The 19030-nt window shown below is 54.2% G+C and overlaps 1 protein-coding gene across 1 annotated transcript in view; it reads left to right on the top strand.

Annotated features, from left to right (window-relative positions):
* Positions 1-19030, top strand: part of SETD2 (SET domain containing 2, histone lysine methyltransferase) — a 34952-nt gene that overhangs the window by 13539 nt on the left and 2383 nt on the right. Inside the window, exons 11-19 of the mRNA XM_069859116.1 lie at positions 957-1592; positions 3443-3491; positions 4306-4471; positions 6018-6681; positions 7480-7614; positions 9294-9433; positions 10230-10341; positions 15575-15655; positions 16391-16492. Coding sequence (XP_069715217.1) covers positions 957-1592; positions 3443-3491; positions 4306-4471; positions 6018-6681; positions 7480-7614; positions 9294-9433; positions 10230-10341; positions 15575-15655; positions 16391-16492 — 2085 coding nt within the window. The remainder of the gene's footprint in view (positions 1-956; positions 1593-3442; positions 3492-4305; positions 4472-6017; positions 6682-7479; positions 7615-9293; positions 9434-10229; positions 10342-15574; positions 15656-16390; positions 16493-19030) is intronic.

Genomic DNA, 19030 nt, shown 5'->3' on the forward strand with positions numbered 1-19030 from the left:
CGTGGGATCGAGGTGTTGAAGGCCACGTTGGATGGAGCTTGGAGCAACCTCATCCAGTGGGAGGTCTCCTTAGCCATGACAGGGGGTTGGAACTGGATGATCTTTGATTTAGGAGCGAGAGGCATGGTAGGACTCCATCTCGATGTTTTCAACCTGGTGATTCCATGATCTTTAAGGTCTCTTCCAACCCAAAGTGTTGGATGAATGGTGTCCCCAGGGCTCAGCGCTGGGTCCAGCCCTGCTCAGGGTCTTCATCAACGACCTGGATGGAGGCCTCGAGGGCCCCCTGAGCAAGTTTGGGGGTGACACTGAGCTGGGTGGGAGCTGGATCTGCTGGAGGGTCGGGAGGCTCCAAAGGGACCTGAACAGGCTGGATCCATGGGCTGAGACCAACGGGCTGAGGTTCCACCAGGAACTTGGGGCACAAGAACCCTGGGCAGCTCCAGCCTAGGAGAAGGCTGGCTGGAAAGGGCCTGGAGGAGAAGGACCTGGGGGGGTTGGTTGGACAGGAGCCAGCAGGGGCCCAGGGGGCCAAGAAGGCCAAGGGCATCTTGGCTTGGAGCAGAGCCGGCGTGGCCAGCAGGGCCAGGGAGGTTCTTCTCCCTCTGGATTTGATGCTGGTGAGGCCACAGCTCGAATCCTGGGGTCAGTGCTGGGTCCCTCACTCCAAGAAAGACCTTGAGGGGCTGGAGAACGTCTGGAGAAGGGAACGGAGCTGGGGAGGGGCTGGAGAACAAGGGTTAGGAGTCACCATCCCTGGAGGGGTTTAAGGGCCGGGTGGCCGAGGTGCTGAGGGACACGGGTCAGTGATTGATGGGGACGGTTGGACTCCATGATCCTGTGGGTCTCTTCCAACCTGGTGATTCTAAGATTCGATGATTCCGTAGTTCCCTCTTGCGGAGAAAAGGCTTGGAGACGGCTTGAAATCCTGATTCCTCTTGGTCTTTGCCGTTTAGATCATGAAGACGCTGGAGCTCCTGCCCATCCCGACCAAGAACATGCTGGAGGAGAGCAAAGTCCTCCCCGTCATTCAGCGTTGGGCTCAGACCAAGACGGCCGTCCCGCCGCTCAGTGAAGGGGACGGCTACTCGAGCGAGAACACCTCGCGGGCTCACACGCCGCTCAACACGCCGGATCTTTCCGCCAAGCAGAGCGCCGAAGGCGACACGGACACTCCCAAGAAGTTGGTCTTCCGGAGGTTGAAAATCATAAGCGAGAACAGCATGGACAGCGCCATCTCGGACACCACCAGCGAGCTGGAAGGCAAAGAAGGCAAAGAGGACCTGGACCAGCTGGAAAACGCCCCCGGGGAGGTGGCCGAGGAGCAGCAGCAGGAGATGAAAGCGGCTGGAGAAGCTCCGGTGGAGAGCACCAAAGCCCAAGCGGCGGAGCTGGAGGTGGAAGCTGAAGCTGAGGTGAAGGACGCCAACGGCACCAAGCTGGAGGAGCCCATTACGATGGAAACGCCGTCTCAAGATGAAGAAGAAGGCGTCTCCGACGTGGAGAGCGAGAGGAGCCAGGAGCAGACGGACAAAATCGTGGACGTGAGCGATCTGGCTACCAGGCTGCTCGACAGCTGGAAGGAGCTCAAGGTAAGAGGCCTCTCCAGCAGCTCCACCACCTCGGATCTCCTTGAGGGGAACGCAGAGGTGTTGGTGGCTCGGGGATGAAGTTCTTGTCGTGTTGGTAGATCTTTGACCTTCTCTCTGCAAAAAAAAAAGCTTCTCCAGGTGCTTTCTAGAGGTCCTTCCCGTGCAAACCACCCTGCGCGTGAGGAGGTGACGGGCTGAGAGAGCTGGGGTTGTTCAACCTGGAGACGAGAAGGCTTCAAGGAGACCTTAGAGCAGCTTCCAGGGCTGAAAGGGGCTCCAGGAAGGCCAGGGAAGGACTTTTTCCAAGGAGATGGAGTGATAGGATGAGGGTGGAGGGCTTTAAATTGGAAGGGGAAGAGTTAGATGAGACATTAGGAAGAAATTCTTCACGATGAAGGAACAAGGTTGCCCAGGGAAGTGCTCGCTGCCCCATCCCTGGAGGTGTTGAAGGCCACGTTGGATGGAGCTTGGAGCCCCTGCTCCAGTGGGAGGTGTCCCTGCCCAGGGCAGGAGGTGGGACTGGATGATCTTTGAGGTCCCTTCCAACCCAACCCATCCATGATTCTATATCCTATGGTAGATTTCCAGGTGTTGATGGAAGGAGCAGGAGGTTCAGGTTGAGGACCACGGAGACACCTTAGTGACCCTGTTATGGTTTTGGCTGCTCACTGGGAGGGCAGCTCTGAGGGACCCAGACTGTCTTCTCAGCTGATCCGAAACAGAAGGTGGAGACATATCTCAGGCGCTTTTGGTGGCCCAGTATCTATCGAGGTTGAAACGAACCGATGGATCATCTACCTCTAAATTCACTTAGCACAGCATCACTGTTTCCAGCCCTGGTGGCATCTCCTTTTCTTCTGCCTCCAGAAGTGGCTCTGATGCTCTGCTCATCTGCGCATCGAGAAGCTCTTCTCTCCTGTCCTCTTCCCAGAGAAGCCACCTTGGAGTTCCCGGCTCGCAGGATTTAATTAGGAGCCTTGTAATTCGTTAGAACATCAGCAAGAAAGAGCTTGGAGAACAGCAGGTGCCGGGGAGTGGTCAGGGTGTCCTTGGGCTGGACCTTCCTAGAATCCTGGAATGCGTTGGGTTGGAAGGGACCTCAAAGATCAGCCAGTTCCAACCTCCTGCCATGGGGCAGGGACACCTCCCGCTGGATCAGGGGCTCCAAGCTCCATCCAACGTGGCCTTCAACACCTCCAGGGATTGGTAGCCAATCTCCAGAGCTTTCAGGAGGTGTTTGCTCATAGGGGTTTACCCAGCCCTTGGAGATGGCCTCCTGCTCATTTCCTTGGGGTGCTCCAAGTGTCAGACCCGGGGAACATCGTGGGGAACGTGGAGGACCTGATGAGGTTGGCAGGTGATGGGACAAGCCCAAGGATGGGAGCCCACGAGAAGGGTGAGGAGATGATGGTCTTCAGGAGTTAGTGGTAGACAGGAACATCCCCTGGGTGCTCCGAGCCCCATTCAACGTGGCCTTCAGCACCTCCAGGGGTGGGATCGGGGGGTTCTGGTTGATGGCAAGTTGGAATCTTGGAACCATGGGATGAGTTGGGTTGGAAGGGACCTCAAAGATCATGCAGTTCCATGGGCAGGGACACCTCCCACTGGAGCAGGTTGCTCCAAGCCCCATCCAACGTGGCCTTCACCACCTCCAGGGATGGGGCAGCCACAGCTTCTCTGATGTGAGAAGATATGTAGAAAGCACCACAAAACTTGCTTGAAACCAGAACGTTCCTTCAAGAGAGGCTTCTTTGTAAATGATGATGGAATCGCTTCATTTTCCACCGTGGCGTGATGCTTCAAGTCCTCTTGTTCTTCTGAGCATCTCCAATCGTGACTCTTCTTTGCAGGAGGTCTATCGCATCCCCAAGAAGAGTCAAGCGGAGAAGGAGAGCAGCGGTACGTACACACCTTGTCCCACGCGGGGCTTCCAACCTGGCCACCAGCATCTAGCTTGGAGCAGCCCTGGGGTGGCCACCAGGAGCAGGGAAGGGATTGTCCCCGTGGACTCGGTGGTGGTGAGGCCACAGCTTGAATCCTGGGGTCGGTTTTGGGTCCCTCACTCCAAGAAAGACCTTGAGGGGCTGGAGAACGTCTGGAGAAGGGAACGGAGCTGGGGAGGGGCTGGAGAACAAGGGTTGTGGGAGTGTTTGAGGGCCCTGGGGGTGTTGATCCTGGAGAAGAGGAGGTTGTGGTGAGGTGGGTGCTGGGCTCTTCTCCTGAGGAACAAGGGGTGGGATGAGAGGAGATGGCCTCGAGCTGCACCAGGAGAGGTTCAAATTGGACATCAGGAAAATTTCCTTCACGGAAAAGGTTCTCAGGCCCAGGAGGTGGTGGTGTCCGTATCCCTGGAGGTGTTTAAAAGCCGGGTAGATGAGGTGCTCAGGAGGTCTGGTCGAGCAGTGGACAGGTCCGGTTGGACTCGATGATCTCAAAGATCTTTTCCAACCCTGTGGTTCTGTTAAACCACTTAGTTTTCTCCGGCTGGGAGACGTCTCGAGATGTTCTACCTTCAGAACCTGGTGTTCCTGGTCACGGGAAACACCTCCTGTAAGCAGGGAGTGGTGGGACACGTAGCCCTGAGGTTGCTATGGGACAACCTGCCCCGTCTTCTACTGGAGACTCTTGTTTTTGCTGCAGCTACGGGAGGGAGGAGCTAAAAATATGCTCAATTATGATCATTTTCTCCTTCTTTCCATGATTTCTTGAGCAGCCGAGCGTGGGAGGGAGACGGCCGGCCTCAAGGACCAGCCTCCTACGCCCAAGATCCCCGTCCTGAGCGCTGAGAAGATCCAAAGCAAAGAGAAGAAGAGACGGAGAGACTCCTTGTCTCCTCCCTCCTCGGCCTACGAGCGAGGAACCAAGAGGCCCGAGGACAGGCAAGTCGGTTGGAAAAGAACGTTGAGGGACCTGGGGTGGGGTGGGAAGGGGGGATCTGCAGAAACGGTTCTTCCTTGAAGAACAGAGGCTGCCCAGGGAGGCGGTGGAGTCCCCCTCCCTGAAGGGCTTTAGAAGATGAGTGGATGAAGTGCTCAGAGATACGATTTAGTAGTGGACAGCGATGGCTGGACTTGATGATCTCCAAGGTCTTTTCCAACCAAGCTTCTCTTGTTGCTGATGGATCTTTTGCTGCTGGAGCCTTGGACCTGCAGGTTCTTCTCTAGTTGCTGGTGGCCCTTTTGCTCCTGGAGCCTTGGACCTGCAGGTTCTTCTCTGGTGGCTCTTTTGGTGCTGGAGCCTCAGACCTGAGGTTCTTCTCTAGTTGCTGGTGGCCCTTTTGCTGCTGGAGCCTTGGACCTGCAGGTTCTTCTCTAGTTGCTGGTGGCCCTTTTGCTGCTGGAGCCTTGGACCTGCAGGTTCTTCTCTAGTTGCTGGTGGCCCTTTTGCTACTGGAGCCTTGGACCTGCAGGATCTTCTCTAGTTGCTTGTGGCTCTTATGCTTCTGGAGCCTTGGACCTGCAGGTTCTTCTCTAGTTGCTGGTGGCCCTTTTGCTCCTGGAGCCTTGGACCTGCAGGTTCTTCTCTAGTTGCTGGTGGCCCTTTTGCTCCTGGAGCCTTGGACCTGCACGTTCTTCTAGTTGCTGGTGGCCCTTTTGCTGCTGGAGCCTTGGACCTGCACGTTCTTCTAGTTGCTGGTGGCCCTTTTGCTGCTGGAGCCTTGGACCTGCAGGTTCTTCACTAGTTGCTGGTGGCTCTTTTGCTTCTGGATCCTTGGACCTGCACGTTCTTCTAGTTGCTGGTGGCCCCGTTGCTCCTGGAGCCTTGGACCTGCAGGTTCTTCTCTAGTTGCTGGTGGCCCCGTTGCTACTGGAGCCTTGGACCTGCAGGTTCTTCTCTAGTTGCTGGTGGCCCCATTGCTACTGGAGCTTCAGATCTGCAGGTTCTTCTCTAGTTGCTGGTGGCCCTTTTGCTGCTGGAGCCTTGGACCTGCAGGTTCTTCTCTAGTTGCTGGTGGCCCTTTTGCTCCTGGAGCCTTGGACCTGCAGGTTCTTCTCTAGTTGCTGGTGGCCCTTTGCTACTGGAGCCTTGGACCTGCAGGATCTTCTCTAGTTGCTTGTGGCTCTTATGCTTCTGGAGCCTTGGACCTGCAGGTTCTTCTCTAGTTGCTGGTGGCCCTGTTGCTGCTGGAGCCTTGGACCTGTAGGATCTTCTCTAGTTGCTGGTGGCCCTTATGCTTCTGGAGCCTTGGGCCTGCATGTTCTTCCATTGTTTCTGGTGGCTCTTATGCTTCTGGAGCTTTGGACCTGCACGTTCTTCTAGTTGCTGGTGGCCCTTTTGCTTCTGGAGCCTTGGACCTGCACGTTCTTCCATCGTTTCTGGTGGCTCTTTTGGTGGTGGCCCCTCAGCCCTGCAGGTTCTCCTCTCGTTGCTGGCCCTGCAGGTTGCTGAGGTCTCACCAGGCCTCTTCTTCTCTTCCTCTCCCAGGTACGACACGCCGGCCTCTTCCAAGAAGAAGGTCCGCCTCAAGGATCGCAGCAAGCTGAGCACGGAGGAGCGCCGCAAGCTCTTCGAGCAGGAGGTGGCCCAGCGAGAAGCTCAGAAGCAACAACAGCAGCTCCAGAACCTCGGCCTGACGTCCCCCTTGGCCTACGAGTCCATGGGCTACGGCGCCTCCCACCACGGCTTCCTCGGTTACCCTCCGGGCTACCCCATGCAAGCCTACGTTGACCCCAGCAACCCCAACGCCGGCAAGGTCCTCCTGCCCACGCCCAACCTGGAGGCCATGTGCTCCTCGGCCCCCTACGAGCAGACTTTGGTGGGCCACGCGGTGGACTCGGCCTTGCCGGCTCCTCCCGCCGTCCCCGTGGTCCAACACGTGGCGGCCGCCGTGGAGGTGACGCCGCCGCCGCCGTACGTGGCTCCGAGCGACGCCGTCGTCCATCAAGAAGCCAACGTGGTCCTCCCGGTGGCCGCGGCGGGACCGGGACAGGGTTACGGGGTGTGGGACGCCGGGCAGCAGGCGGTGGCCGTCCAGCAGCCCTACTCGCCCGCCCAGTCCCAAGCGGCCATTTATTATCAAGGACAGACCTGCCAGACGGTCTACGGGGTCACCTCGCCCTACTCGCAGGCCACCCCACCCATTGTCCAGGTGAGAGGCCCAGGTGGCCGAGGAGAAGCCCCCGGCGGCTTGGCTCGCAGCAGCCCTGGGGTGGCTACCAAGGAGCAGGGGAAGGGGTTGTCCTCCTGGTGAGGCCACAGGGTTTGGGTCCCTCGCTCCTAGAAGGACCTCGAGGGGCTGGAGAACGTCTGGAGAAGGAGGTTGGGAAGGAGCTGGAGAATGTCTGGAGAAGGAGGTTGGGAAGGGGCTGGAGAACGTCTGGAGAAGGAGGTTGGGAAGGAGCTGGAGAAGGAGGTTGGGAAGGAGCTGGAGAAGAAGGGTGGTGAGGAGCAGCTGAGGGACCTGAGTAGGTTTAACCTGGAGAAGAAGAGGCTGAGGGGAGACCTCCTCGCTCTCTGCAGCTCCTGGAGAGGAGGTTGTGGTGAGGTGGGTGCTGGGCTCTTCTCCCAAGGAACAAGATGAGAGGAGATGGCCTCAAGCTCCACCAGGGGTGGTTCAGTTGAACAGCAGGAGAAGTTTCTTCATGGAAAGGGCTCTCCAGCCCTGGCAGAAGGTGCCCAGGGAGGTGGTGGAGTCCCCATCCCTGGAGAGGTTCAGAAAGTGTCCCTGTGGCTCTTTGGGACGTGGTTGATGATGCTGGGCTGGTGCTTGGACTGGGTGATCTTCAAGGTCTTCTCCACCCTTTGCTTTGGATGTTCTCCTCCACAAACCCTGAGAACCGTTCCCCTCTTCCTCCCATCCTGCTGTGAGAAGTTCTAAGCTGGGTCCTCCAGCAGAGGACTTGTTGGTAGCTCAAGCTGACTTGCGGTTCCTTGTGGTTCCTCCTAGAGTTACGCCCAGCCAGGTCTGCAGTACATCCAAGGGCAGCAGATCTACACCGCCCACCCCCAAGGGGTCATCGTGCAGCCACCCACCGCGGTCACCACCATCGTTGCAGCTGGGCAACCTCAGCCCATCCAGCAGGTGAGGTTTGGTGGGACACGAGGGGTGGAGAAGGTTCCTCTCCATCTCCTTTAGCTTTGGGTGATTCCCCGTGGCTTCTGGGAAGCTTTGGTGGGACACAAGGGATGGAGAAGGTTCATCTCCATCTCCTTTAGCTTTGGGTGATTCCCCGTGGCTTCTGGGAAGCTTTGGTGGGACACAAGGGATGGAGAAGGTTCCCATGTGGCCCTTCAGGATTCTTCTTTCCACGCTGGATTCTTTCCGACTCGTTCTGGAGGAGCTTAAGCCCAGATCCTGTCGCGCTGAGGCTTTCTGGAGCATCTGAGGTGGCTCTGGAGGGGTGACCACAGGGTCTTCTTCAGGATGAGGGAAAGACGTTGTCCTCATCGCTTCTTGGGCCACCACGGATGTAGTTTTGAGGTTTACGGTCAACGGAGTCTTGGTGATGGAGGAAAGAGCTCTTGGAGCCGCTTTGATGTTTAACCTGGAGAAGAGGAGGCTGAGGGGAGACCTCGTCGCTCTCTGCAGCTCCTGGAGAGGACGTTGTGGTGGCCTCTTCGCCCAAGGAACAAAGGGTGGGACGAGAAGAAATGACCTCGAGGTGCACCAGGGGAGGGTTGGTGTGGATATCAGGGAATGTCCCTTCGCAGAAGAGGTGGTGGAGCCCTTGAAGAAGCTTCTCGGGGCAGTGGTGGAGTCCTCATCCCTGGAGGTATCTAGAAAACATGTAGATGTGGTGCTTGAGGACTTGGTTTCGTGGTGAACTTGGCCGCATGAGGTTTATGGTTGGACTTGATGATCTTGGAGGCCTTTTCCAACCTGGTGATTCTATGACTTGATGACCTTGAAGGTCTTCTCCAACCTGGTGGTTCTATGACTTGATGACCTTGAAGGTCTTCTCCAACCTGGTGATTCTATGACTTGATGATCTTGGAGGTCTTTTCCAACCTGGTGACTTGATGATCTTGAAGGTCTTTTTCAACCTGGTGATTCTATGACTTGATGGCCTTGAAGGTCTTTTCCAACCTGGTGATTCCATGACTTGATGACCTTGAAGGTCTTTTCCAACCTGGTGATTCTATGACTCGATGATCTTGAAGGCCTTTTCCAACCTGGTGATTCTATGACTTGATGACCTTGAAGGCCTTTTCCAACCCGGTGATTCTATGACTTGATGACCCTGAAGGTCTTCTCCAACCTGGTGATTCTATGACTTGATGACCTTGAAGGCCTTTTCCAACCTGGTGATTCTATGACTTGATGACCTTGAAGGTCTTTTCCAACCTGGTGATTCCATGACTTGATGATCTTGGAGGCCTTTTCCAACCTGGTGATTCTATGACTTGAGGATCTTGGAGGCCTTTTCCAACCTGGTGACTTGATGATCTTGGAGGCCTTTTCCAACCTGGTGATTCTATGACTTGATGATCTTGAAGGTCTTTTCCAACCTGGTGATTCTATGACTTGATGACACTGAAGGTCTTCTCCAACCTGGTGATTCTATGACTTGATGGCCTTGAAGGTCTTTTCCAACCTGGTGATTCCATGACTTGATGACCTTGAAGGTCTTTTCCAACCTGGTGATTCTATGACTCGATGACCTTGAAGGTCTTTTCCAACCCAAACGACTCCGTGGTGGTTCCACGATCACCCTCAGAGCTGCTCACGTCTTTCTCTTCTCCTTTTTGTGCCCTTTCCAGCCAGAGCTCGTGGTGACCAACAACCTCCTGGACCTGCCTCCACCATCTCCTCCCAAACCCAAAACCATTGTCCTCCCGCCCAACTGGAAAACGGCTCGAGATCCAGAGGGGAAGATCTACTACTACCACGTGGTAACGAGGTAAGTGCGATAACGAGGTTGCTTCAGGGTGGGGTTTGATGGCTCCGGTGAAGGAATTGGATGGAGGAGTCGTGGATCTTCAGCCCTCAGTGTCTTCTTTGGGACCTCTAGGCCCGTAGTTGACGAGACGCCGCTCGTTAGGCAGGTAGGTGGGAAATCAAGGTTGCTTGAAGTGTCTCCTTCACCACCGTGAACGTGGCCTGGAGGTGGGACCCTATTTTCCACGAGCAGAAGCTCAGTGACGCCACACGATGACTTCAACCGTAGCTTGAGACGGAACCCAGCGTGCCCGCGGGGTGGTGAGGAGCTTCTCGTGTCCCACCATGTTCCACCAAAGCATCATCTTGCTCCTCAAGCTTGGCTTTAGCTCTTTTTGGATCCCATCACCCTGCTGGAACACGCCCAGGGGACAACGTGGATGAGATCAGCCCCGAGGAGAAGGAACGGGGGGTGGTGGTGGGTTAGAAGCTCAAGGTGAGGCAGCGATGGGTGTTACCGGGTCCTGGGTTGGAGCAGAAGAAGCGTGGCCAGCAGGGACACGGGGACGATTCTGCTCTGCTCTGGTGAGACCCAACCTGGAGTCCTGGGTCCGGTTCAAGAGAAGAAGGAGATGGAGCTGTTGGAACAGGTCCATGGCCTTTTCCAGCTTGAGGACCTTCTCAAACTCATTAATTGTGAGGCAGGGCCACGCGTCGCGTTTGAAGTTCTGATGGAGACCAGATGTCCCCGTTGATGGGACAATCGATGGGTTATTTTGAAGAGGAGGAGGATGATCTCATCGTCTCTCTCCCTCCAGGCAAACCCAGTGGGATCCTCCGACCTGGGACAGCCCAGGAGATGACGCCAGCCTTGAACACGAAGCCGAAATGGACCTCGGGACCCCAACGTACGATGAGAACCCCATGAAGGTGAGTTTGGGGTCGGCGAGAGAAACGTGGTGCCACCATCTCTTTGCTAGAAGGTGGGGAGGGTCCTGAAGAGCAGGAGCAGGAGGCCCTGGGGCCGTTGCTGAGGTGGGTGTGGACTTGGGAGGTGACACGAGGACAGAAGGGACTCAAAATAAGGTGTAGTGGCCGTGCTGACCGTAGGACCTCTGGGGTTTGGTGCTTTAAAGCCGTGGTAGATGATGAGCAGCTCTGACTTGGGTCCAGTTCTGGTCCTTGTCTTCATCTGGATGAAGGGATTTGAGGGCTACCGTAGGAAATCCACTGGTGGCATCAAGCTGGGTGGAAGGCTTGATCTGCGTGAGGATGAGGAGGATCTACAGGGGGATCTGGACAGGGGGGATCCATGGGTTGAGGACGACGGGATGAGGTTCCACCAGGCTCAGCGCTGGGTCCTGCACTTGGGACACAACAACCCTGGGCAGCTCCAGGCTGGGGGAAGAGCGGCTGGAGGAGAAGGACCTGGGGGGGTTGGTTGGACGTGAGCCAGCAGGGGCCCAGGTGGCCAAGGAGGCCACCAGCATCCTGGCTTGGAGCAGCCCTGGGGTGGCCACCAGGAGAAGCACAGGGATTGTCCCCATGGACTTCGTGAGGCCACATCTTGAATCCTGGGGTCAGTTTTGGGTCCCTCACTCCCAAGAAAGACCTTGAGGGGCTGGAGAACGTCTGGAGAAGGGAACGGAGCTGGGGAAGGGGCTGGAGAACAAGGGTTGTGAGGAGCATCTGAGATGATGGAACTTGCTCTCCAAATGGGCCTTGACTCATAGAATGGGTTGGGTTGGAAGGGACCTTAAAGATCATCCAGTTCCACCCTTGTCCATGGGGCAGGGACACCTCCCACTGGATCAGGGGCTCCAAGCTCCATCCAACGTGGCCTTCAACACCTCCAGGGATGGGGTGTTCCAGGCTTCCAGGCCCAGGTTCTGGTGAGCTTCCCGGCCTGATGTTCTCACTGGAGATCGTTTCTTCCGAAGATCTCATCTCAATCTCCCCTTTTTGAGCTTCAAACCGTTCCTCCTCATCCCGTCCCTGCCCTCCCTGATCCAGAGCCCCTCCCCAGCTTTCCTGGAGCCCCTTTCAGTCCTGGAAGCTGCTCTAAAGTCTCGCTGGAACCTTCTCCAGGCTGAAGAACCCCAACTCTCTCGGCCTGCCCTCACATGGGAGGTTCTCCAGCCCTCGGATCATCTCCGTGGCCTCCTCTGGCCTCGCTCCAACAGCTCCATCTCCTTCTTCTGCTGAGGATTCCAGAGCTGAACCGAGTTGTGTGATGTTGAGGAACATCCCTTTGAGGAGAACAAGGTGGTGAAGAGAAGATCGGGGTCTTCTGAAGGAGAAAATGGGGTCGCGCTGGTGCTTTGGGGCTTGGGAATCCTCTTGCCTCAGATTTTTTGAAGGTCTTGAAGGTGCCTGGAACTGCAGAAGGAGCAGGAAGGGAAGAAGCTGCTTTTCTTATGTCCTGTGGGACAATATTGATGCTGAGGAGCGGGGTGGGGTGGTCCTTGAAGGGCTTGGCCTCGGGGCGGACGCGATCTGGCTGCTTCTGAGCTTTCCCTCCTCCCTCGAATCCCCAAACCCCCTAGTTTCAGATCCAAAACTTCTCCAAACCCATCAACGCCTCCTTCCTAAGTGCGGGGCTTTGGCCGACCTCCCCGTGACGAGGTTCTTCCTCACTTCAGAGCCTCCAATCTTCTTCTTCTTGGCCAGGATCTCCTCAAGGTTGGGTTTTTTTCACGCTCAGGGCTAGAACATTGAATTCCCACAGGGTCCTAGCTCGCTCCCCGCCTCCACCCTGAAATTCCAACCACATTCCTCGGATATTTGACTCTCCTCCTCCTCCCACACCTTTTCTAAAAGGGATTAAACCCATCGGCGTGTCCAACAGCTGCTGCTTCTATTCCTGGTGGCCCAAGCCTGAGGGACATCTCACTTCTCCCACTACGACGGCGCCGAGTCGCGTATTTTATTCCCTCCGGAGCGTTTTTATCGCTCTTCTGAACATCATCTGCTCGTTTCTTCACGCCCCGAATGTCATCTCGGGGCGGGCTCCTCTCTCACCACGCCGACCTTTGAGACTTCGATGGGAGAGCACGACGGGAACGTGAAGCCGCGCTCGTTGGTCGCCTCCAAAACACAATTTTAACCCGGTTTTTCCTTGGAGAAAGGGGTTTCGTGGGACGATGGCCCTCGGGGAGGTTGGAAGGACATGGATGTTCAAGCTTAGGTTGGACGTTCAAGCTTAGGTTGGACGTTCAAGCTTAGGTAGGACGTTCAAGCTTAGGTTGGATGGCCAAGCTCCTCCGTGGCTTCACCTTAAACCCTACGAAGACCATCTGCTCGATCAATAGGTTCTCGTGTCTCGCTTTGCATGTTTCGTAGAGAATCGTAGACTCACCAGGTTGGAAAAAAACCTCTTGGCTCATCGAGTCCAACCATTCCTATCAGCCACTAAGCCGTGTCCTTCATCCTTGGCTGGGTGACCGAGTTTTTGAGGTCTTTTAAGGTGGAAAAAACCTGGATTTACTACTCGGATGTGTCTGTGCTCAACGGTAGCTCCCAAAGAGCATGGAAAGTGGTGGCCCAGGGGGCCAAGAAGGCCAAGGGCATCTTGGCTTGGAGCAGAGCCGGCGTGGCCAGCAGGGCCAGGGAGGTTCTTCTCCCTCTGGCCTCGGCCCTGGGGAGGCCGCAGCTCGAATCCTGGGGTCAGTTCTGGGCCCCTCACTCCAAGAAAGGCCTTGAGGGGCTGGAGAACGTCTGGAGAAGGGAACGGAGCTGGGGAGGGGCTGGAGAACAAGGGTTAGGAGGAGGAGCTGAGGGACCTAGGGCTGTTCAGCCTGGAGAAGAGGAGGCTGAGGGGAGACCTCCTGGCTCTGTGCAGCTCCTGGAGAGGAGGTTGTGGTGAGGCGGGTGCTGGGCTCTTCTCCCAAGTCCTCAAGTCTCCCTCGGAGACTTTCCCAGCCCTCAGACTTGACGCTCAACCACGATTTGGCTTCTACTCCTCCAAAAAGTCCCTTCTTTTAACCCTTCCAGGTCATCCCTGCAGCCTGAGCAGCTCATGGTGGGAACCCATGGAGCTTTCCAACCGCTCGAAATCGCACGAGGGTTTCATCCCAGGCTTAATCCAACCCGGCTGGGCTTTATTTTTCCATGTTTCCTTTCTTTCCGCGCCTTTTTCTTCGGTTCCTCCCTCCCAGCTCCTCCGAAGGCTCGAATTAAACCAGCTAATTAGCGCCGCCAATTAATAACATCCTTTGAGGGCTCAACGGGAAGCTTCTCGTTCCCAACCCGACCCCTACGTTAAAAAAATCTCTCCTTCCTTGAGCTGCTTTCGGTGGGGAGGGGGGGGATGACGAGGAATTCCTCGCCAACGATGCCGGAGGAGGGTTGGGTGACGCCGTCGCCGAGCCGGGAGCCGGCGGGGGGATCCGGGAGCCGGCGGGGGATCCGTCTGCTCCTCATCTCCAGCCCTTTTGATGTCGAGAGGCCCTGGTCTCCAGCCCTTTGATGTGCGGCCAAGCCCGAGACGGCTCCCAACGCTCTCTTCCCCCGGCGAGAAAAGTTCCTCGGCGTTTGGTGTTTCTCGGCGTAGGGGAGTTGGGCGGCTCGGTCCTCACGGGGATTCGGCTTTTTCGGGGTTAAATCCTTGGAAAAGGGGCTTTTTATATCAAAATAATGAGCTAGGAAGCTTCAATGAGGAGAAGGAGAAGGCCAAAGCTCCTCTTGGCAAGGCTGGAACGCGCCCCTGCCGCTCTCTCCATCCTTCAAATCCAAGTTGGGGTAGTTTGTGGGATCTAAAGCTTGGAATCCGCAGCAGGAGAAGGAGATGGAGCTGTTGGAACGGGGCCAGAGGAGGCTCCAAGGGTGATGCGAGGGCTGGAGAACCTCCCGTACGAGGACAGGCTGAGAGAGTTGGGATGTTCAGGAGAAGAGAAGGCTCCAAGGAGACCTTAGAGAGACCTTCCAGAACCTGAAGGGGCTCCAAGAAAGCTGGGAGGGATCTTGATCAGGAAGCGCAGGGATCGGATGAGGCGGAACAGGTTGAAGCTGAAAGAGGAGATTGAGATGAGATCTTGGGAAGAAATGTTCTCCTGTGAGAACATCAGGCTGCAAAGCTCCCCAGGAGCAGGTTGAGAAGCCCCCATGGATTGGGGTGAGGAGCTTGTTGGGGCTGGACTGGGAAGCTCTCCAAGATGAGACCGGGAAGTGCTCCTGGGCTGGACTGGGAAGGTCACCAGGACCATGTTGGGAAGACCCCATGGATTGGGGTGAGGAGCTTGTTGGGGCTGGGAAGCTCCCCAGGAGCAGGTTGGGAAGCTCCCATGGATTGGGGTGAGGAGCTTGTTGGGGCTGGGAAGCTCCCCAGGAGCAGGTTGGGAAGCCCCCATGGATTGGGGTGAGGAGCTTGTTGGGACTGGGAAGCTCCTCAGGAGAAGGTTGGGAAGCCCCCATGGATTGGGGTGAGGAGCTTGTTGGGACTGGACTGGGAAGCTCTCCAAGATGAGACTGGGAAGTGCTCCTGGGCTGGACTGGGAAGGTCACCAGGGCCATGTTGGGAAGACCCCATGGATTGGGGTGAGGAGCTTGTTGGGACTGGGAAGCTCCCCAGGACCAGGTTGGGAAGCCCCCATGGATTGGGGTGAGGAGCTTGTTGGGGCTGGGAAGCTCCCCAGGAGCAGGTTGGGAAGCCCCCATGGATTGGGGTGAGGAGCTTGTTGGGACTGGGAAGCTCCTCAGGAGCAGGTTGGGAAGCCCCCATGGATTGGGGTGAGGAGCTTGTTGGGACTGGACTGGGAAGGTCACCAGGACCATGTTGGGAAGCCCCCATGGATTGGGGTGAGGAGCTTGTTGGGGCTGGACTGGGAAGCTCTCCAAGATGATACTGGGAAGTGCGCCTGGGCTGGACTGGGAAGGTCACCAGGACCACACTTGGAAACGTGCCCAGGTTGGGGTGAGGAACATGCCGGGGTTGGGCTGGGAAGCTCTGTGGGACCAGGCTGGGAAGCGCTCCAGGTCCAGGGTGGAGAGCGTGGTGGAGCGGGCTGAGAAGCTCGTGGGGAAGCGCTCGTTGCCCAGCCGGCTGTGGGACAGGGGTGGGCAGCAGGGACACCATCTCCGAGGTGGAGACGGGGACCTGGGTGAGGACACGGAGCAGCTCTTGCCCTGGAGAGCATCTCAGACCCTTCTGTTTCCTCCTCTCCAGTCTTCCAAGAAGCCCAAGACGGCAGAAGCGGACACGTCGAGTGAACTGGCCAAGAAGAGCAAGGAGGTGTTCAGGAAAGAGGTGAGTTCCTTGGGCGCCGGGGGGCTTTGTCACTGTCCCCCGCTGGGGACACGACCCCAGGTGGGGCTGGAGGCAGGTGTCGGGGTTCAGCATCCCGTGCAGAGGACGTGAAGATGGAGTCGGGGACGTGGATCTGGGGGGCGATCAGATCCCCGAGTACACGTCATCACCAGAGGGATGGGGACACGTCACCTTGGGGAGGGGGGGACGTCATCCCCCTGGGGATGGGGACACGTTGTCACCTCAGGGATGGAGACAAATCATCCCCCTGGAGATGGGGACATGTCATCTCAGGGATGGGGACACGTCATCCCCCTGGTGATGGGGACACGTCACCTCAGGGATGGGAGCACATCATCCCCTTGGAGATGGGGACATGTCACCCCAGAGATGGAGACAAATCATCCCCCTGGAGATGGGGACACGTTGTCACCTCAGGGATGGAGACAAATCATCCCCGTTGGGATGGGGACACGTTGTCACCTTGGGGATCACCTCCCACTAGATCAGGTTGCTCCAAGCTCCATCCAACGTGGCCTTCAACACCTCCAGAGATGGAGCAGCCACAGCTTCTCCAGGCACGTCATCCCTCTACGGATGGTGACACGTTGTCACCTCAGGGATGGAGACCTCGGGGTTAGGAGCTCATCATCCTCTTGAGGATGGGGACGCGTTGTCCCTCTAGGATGGTGCCAGGGCACCAAGGTGGGGCTGATCCCATGTCCCCTCCTCCAGATGTCCCAGTTCATCGTGCAGTGCCTCAACCCCTACCGCAAGCCCGACTGCAAGGTGGGACGCATCACCACCACCGAGGACTTCAAGCACCTGGCGCGCAAGGTGACCGCGGTGGCCCGGGGGGCGCGGGGACGCCAAGGGTTGGGGGTTAATGGCCAATATTGGGGTGTAATAGCAAATATTTGGGGAATAATAGGGAATATTTGGGGTTAATGGTCAATATTTGGGGGTTAATAGGGAATATTTGGGGTTAATGGTCAATATTTGGGGAATAATAGGGAATATTTGGGGTTAATGGCCAATATTTGGGGAATAATAGGGAATATTTGGGGTTAATGGTCAATATTTGGGGTTAATGGTCAATATTTGGGGGTTCATGGCCAATATTTGGGGAATAATAGGGAATATTTGGGGTTAATGGCCAATATTTGGGGAATAATAGGGAATATTTGGGGTTAATGGTCAATATTTGGGGGTCAACAGCCAATATTTGGGGTTAATGGCCAATATTTAGGGATTAATGGCCAATATTTTGGGAATAATAGCCAATATTTGGGGGTTAATGGCCAATATTTGGGGTTAATGGCCAATATTTGAGGAATAATGGCCAATATTTGGTGATTAATGGCCAATATTTGGGGTTAATGGTCAACATTTAGGGAATAATAGGGAATATTTGGGGTTAATGGCCAATATTTGGGGGTTAATAGCCAATATTGAGGTTAATGGCCAATATTGGGGTGTAATAGCAAATATTTGGGGAATAATAGGGAATATTTGGGGTTAATGGTCAATATTTGGGGGTCAACAGCCAATATTTGGGGAATAATAGGGAATATTTGGGGTTAATGGCCAATATTTGGGGGTTAACAGCCAATATTTGGGGAATAATAGGGAATATTTGGGGAATAATAGGGAATATTTGGGTTTAATGGCCAATATTTGGGGAATAATAGGGAATATTTGGGGATTAATAGGGAATATTTGGGGTTAATGGTCAATATTTGGGGGTTAACAGCCAATATTTGGGGAATAATAGGGAATATTTGGGGAATAATAGGGAATATTTGGGGTTAATGGCCAATATTTGGGGAATAATAGGGAATATTTGGGGAATAATAGGGAATACTTGGGGTTAATGGTCAATATTTAGGGGTTAATGGCCAATATTTGGGGTTAATGGCCAATATTTGAGGAATAATGGCCAATATTTGGTGATTAATGGCCAATATTTGGGGTTAATGGTCAACATTTAGGGAATAATAGGGAATATTTGGGGTTAATGGCCAATATTTGGGGGTTAATAGCCAATATTGGGGTTAATGGCCAATATTGGGGTGTAATAGCAAATATTTGGGGAATAACAGGGAATATTTGGGGTTAATGGTCAATATTTGGGGGTCAACAGCCAATATTTGGGGAATAATAGGGAATATTTGGGGTTAATGGTCAATATTTGGGGGTTAACAGCCAATATTTGGGGAATAATAGGGAATATTTGGGGAATAATAGGGAATATTTGGGGTTAATGGCCAATATTTGGGGAATAATAGGGAATATTTGGGGATTAATAGGGAATATTTGGGGTTAATGGTCAATATTTGGGGGTTAACAGCCAATATTTGGGGAATAATAGGGAATATTTGGGGAATAATAGGGAATATTTGGGGTTAATGGCCAATATTTGGGGAATAATAGGGAATATTTGGGGAATAATAGGGAATACTTGGGGTTAATGGTCAATATTTAGGGGTTAATGGCCAATATTTGGGGGTTAATGGCTAATACTTTGGGAATAGTAGCCAATATTTGGGGAATAATAGCCAATATTTGGGATTAATAGCCAATATTTGGGGGTTAATGCCCAATATTGGGGAATAATAGCCAATATTTGGGAGTTAATAGCCAATATTTGGGGAATAATAGGCAATATTTGGGGAATAATAGGCAATATTTGGGATTAATAGGCAATATTTGGGGGTTAATGCCCAATATTGGGGAATAATAGCCAATATTTGGGGGTTAATAGCCAATATTTGGGGGTTAATAGCCAATATTTCGGAATAGCAGCCAATATTTGTCGAATAATAGCCAAAAACTGGTGGCTAGTAGCCAAAATTCGAAGAATAAGCTAATATTTGTGGAATAATAGCGGAATAGCCTGGGGGAGAGGGAATAAGAGCAAATCTTCGGAGAGTAATGGCAACTATTTGGGGAATAATGGCAATATTTATGGGATAAAGGCAACTATTTGGGGAATAATGGCAATATTTATGGAATAATAGTAATTTTTTTAGGAATAATGGCATTATTTATGGAATAAAGGCAACTATTTGAGGAATAATGGCAACTATTTGGGGAATAGTGGCAATATTTATGGAATAATAGTAACTTTTTAAGGAATAATGGTATTATTTAGGGAATAAAGGCAACTATTTGAGGAATATTGGGGACTATTTGAGGAATATTGGGGACTATTTGAGGATTAACGGCAAATATTTGGGGATTAATGGCAATATTTATGGGATAAAGGCAACTATTTGGGGAATAGTGGCAATATTTGTGGAATAATAGTAACTTTTTTAGGAATAATGGCAAATATTTGAGGGGTAAAGGCAACTATTTGCGGAATAATGGCGA

Source organism: Phaenicophaeus curvirostris, chromosome 6 (assembly GCF_032191515.1).
Source record: "Phaenicophaeus curvirostris isolate KB17595 chromosome 6, BPBGC_Pcur_1.0, whole genome shotgun sequence".
NCBI classification, from domain to species: Eukaryota; Metazoa; Chordata; class Aves; order Cuculiformes; family Cuculidae; genus Phaenicophaeus; species Phaenicophaeus curvirostris.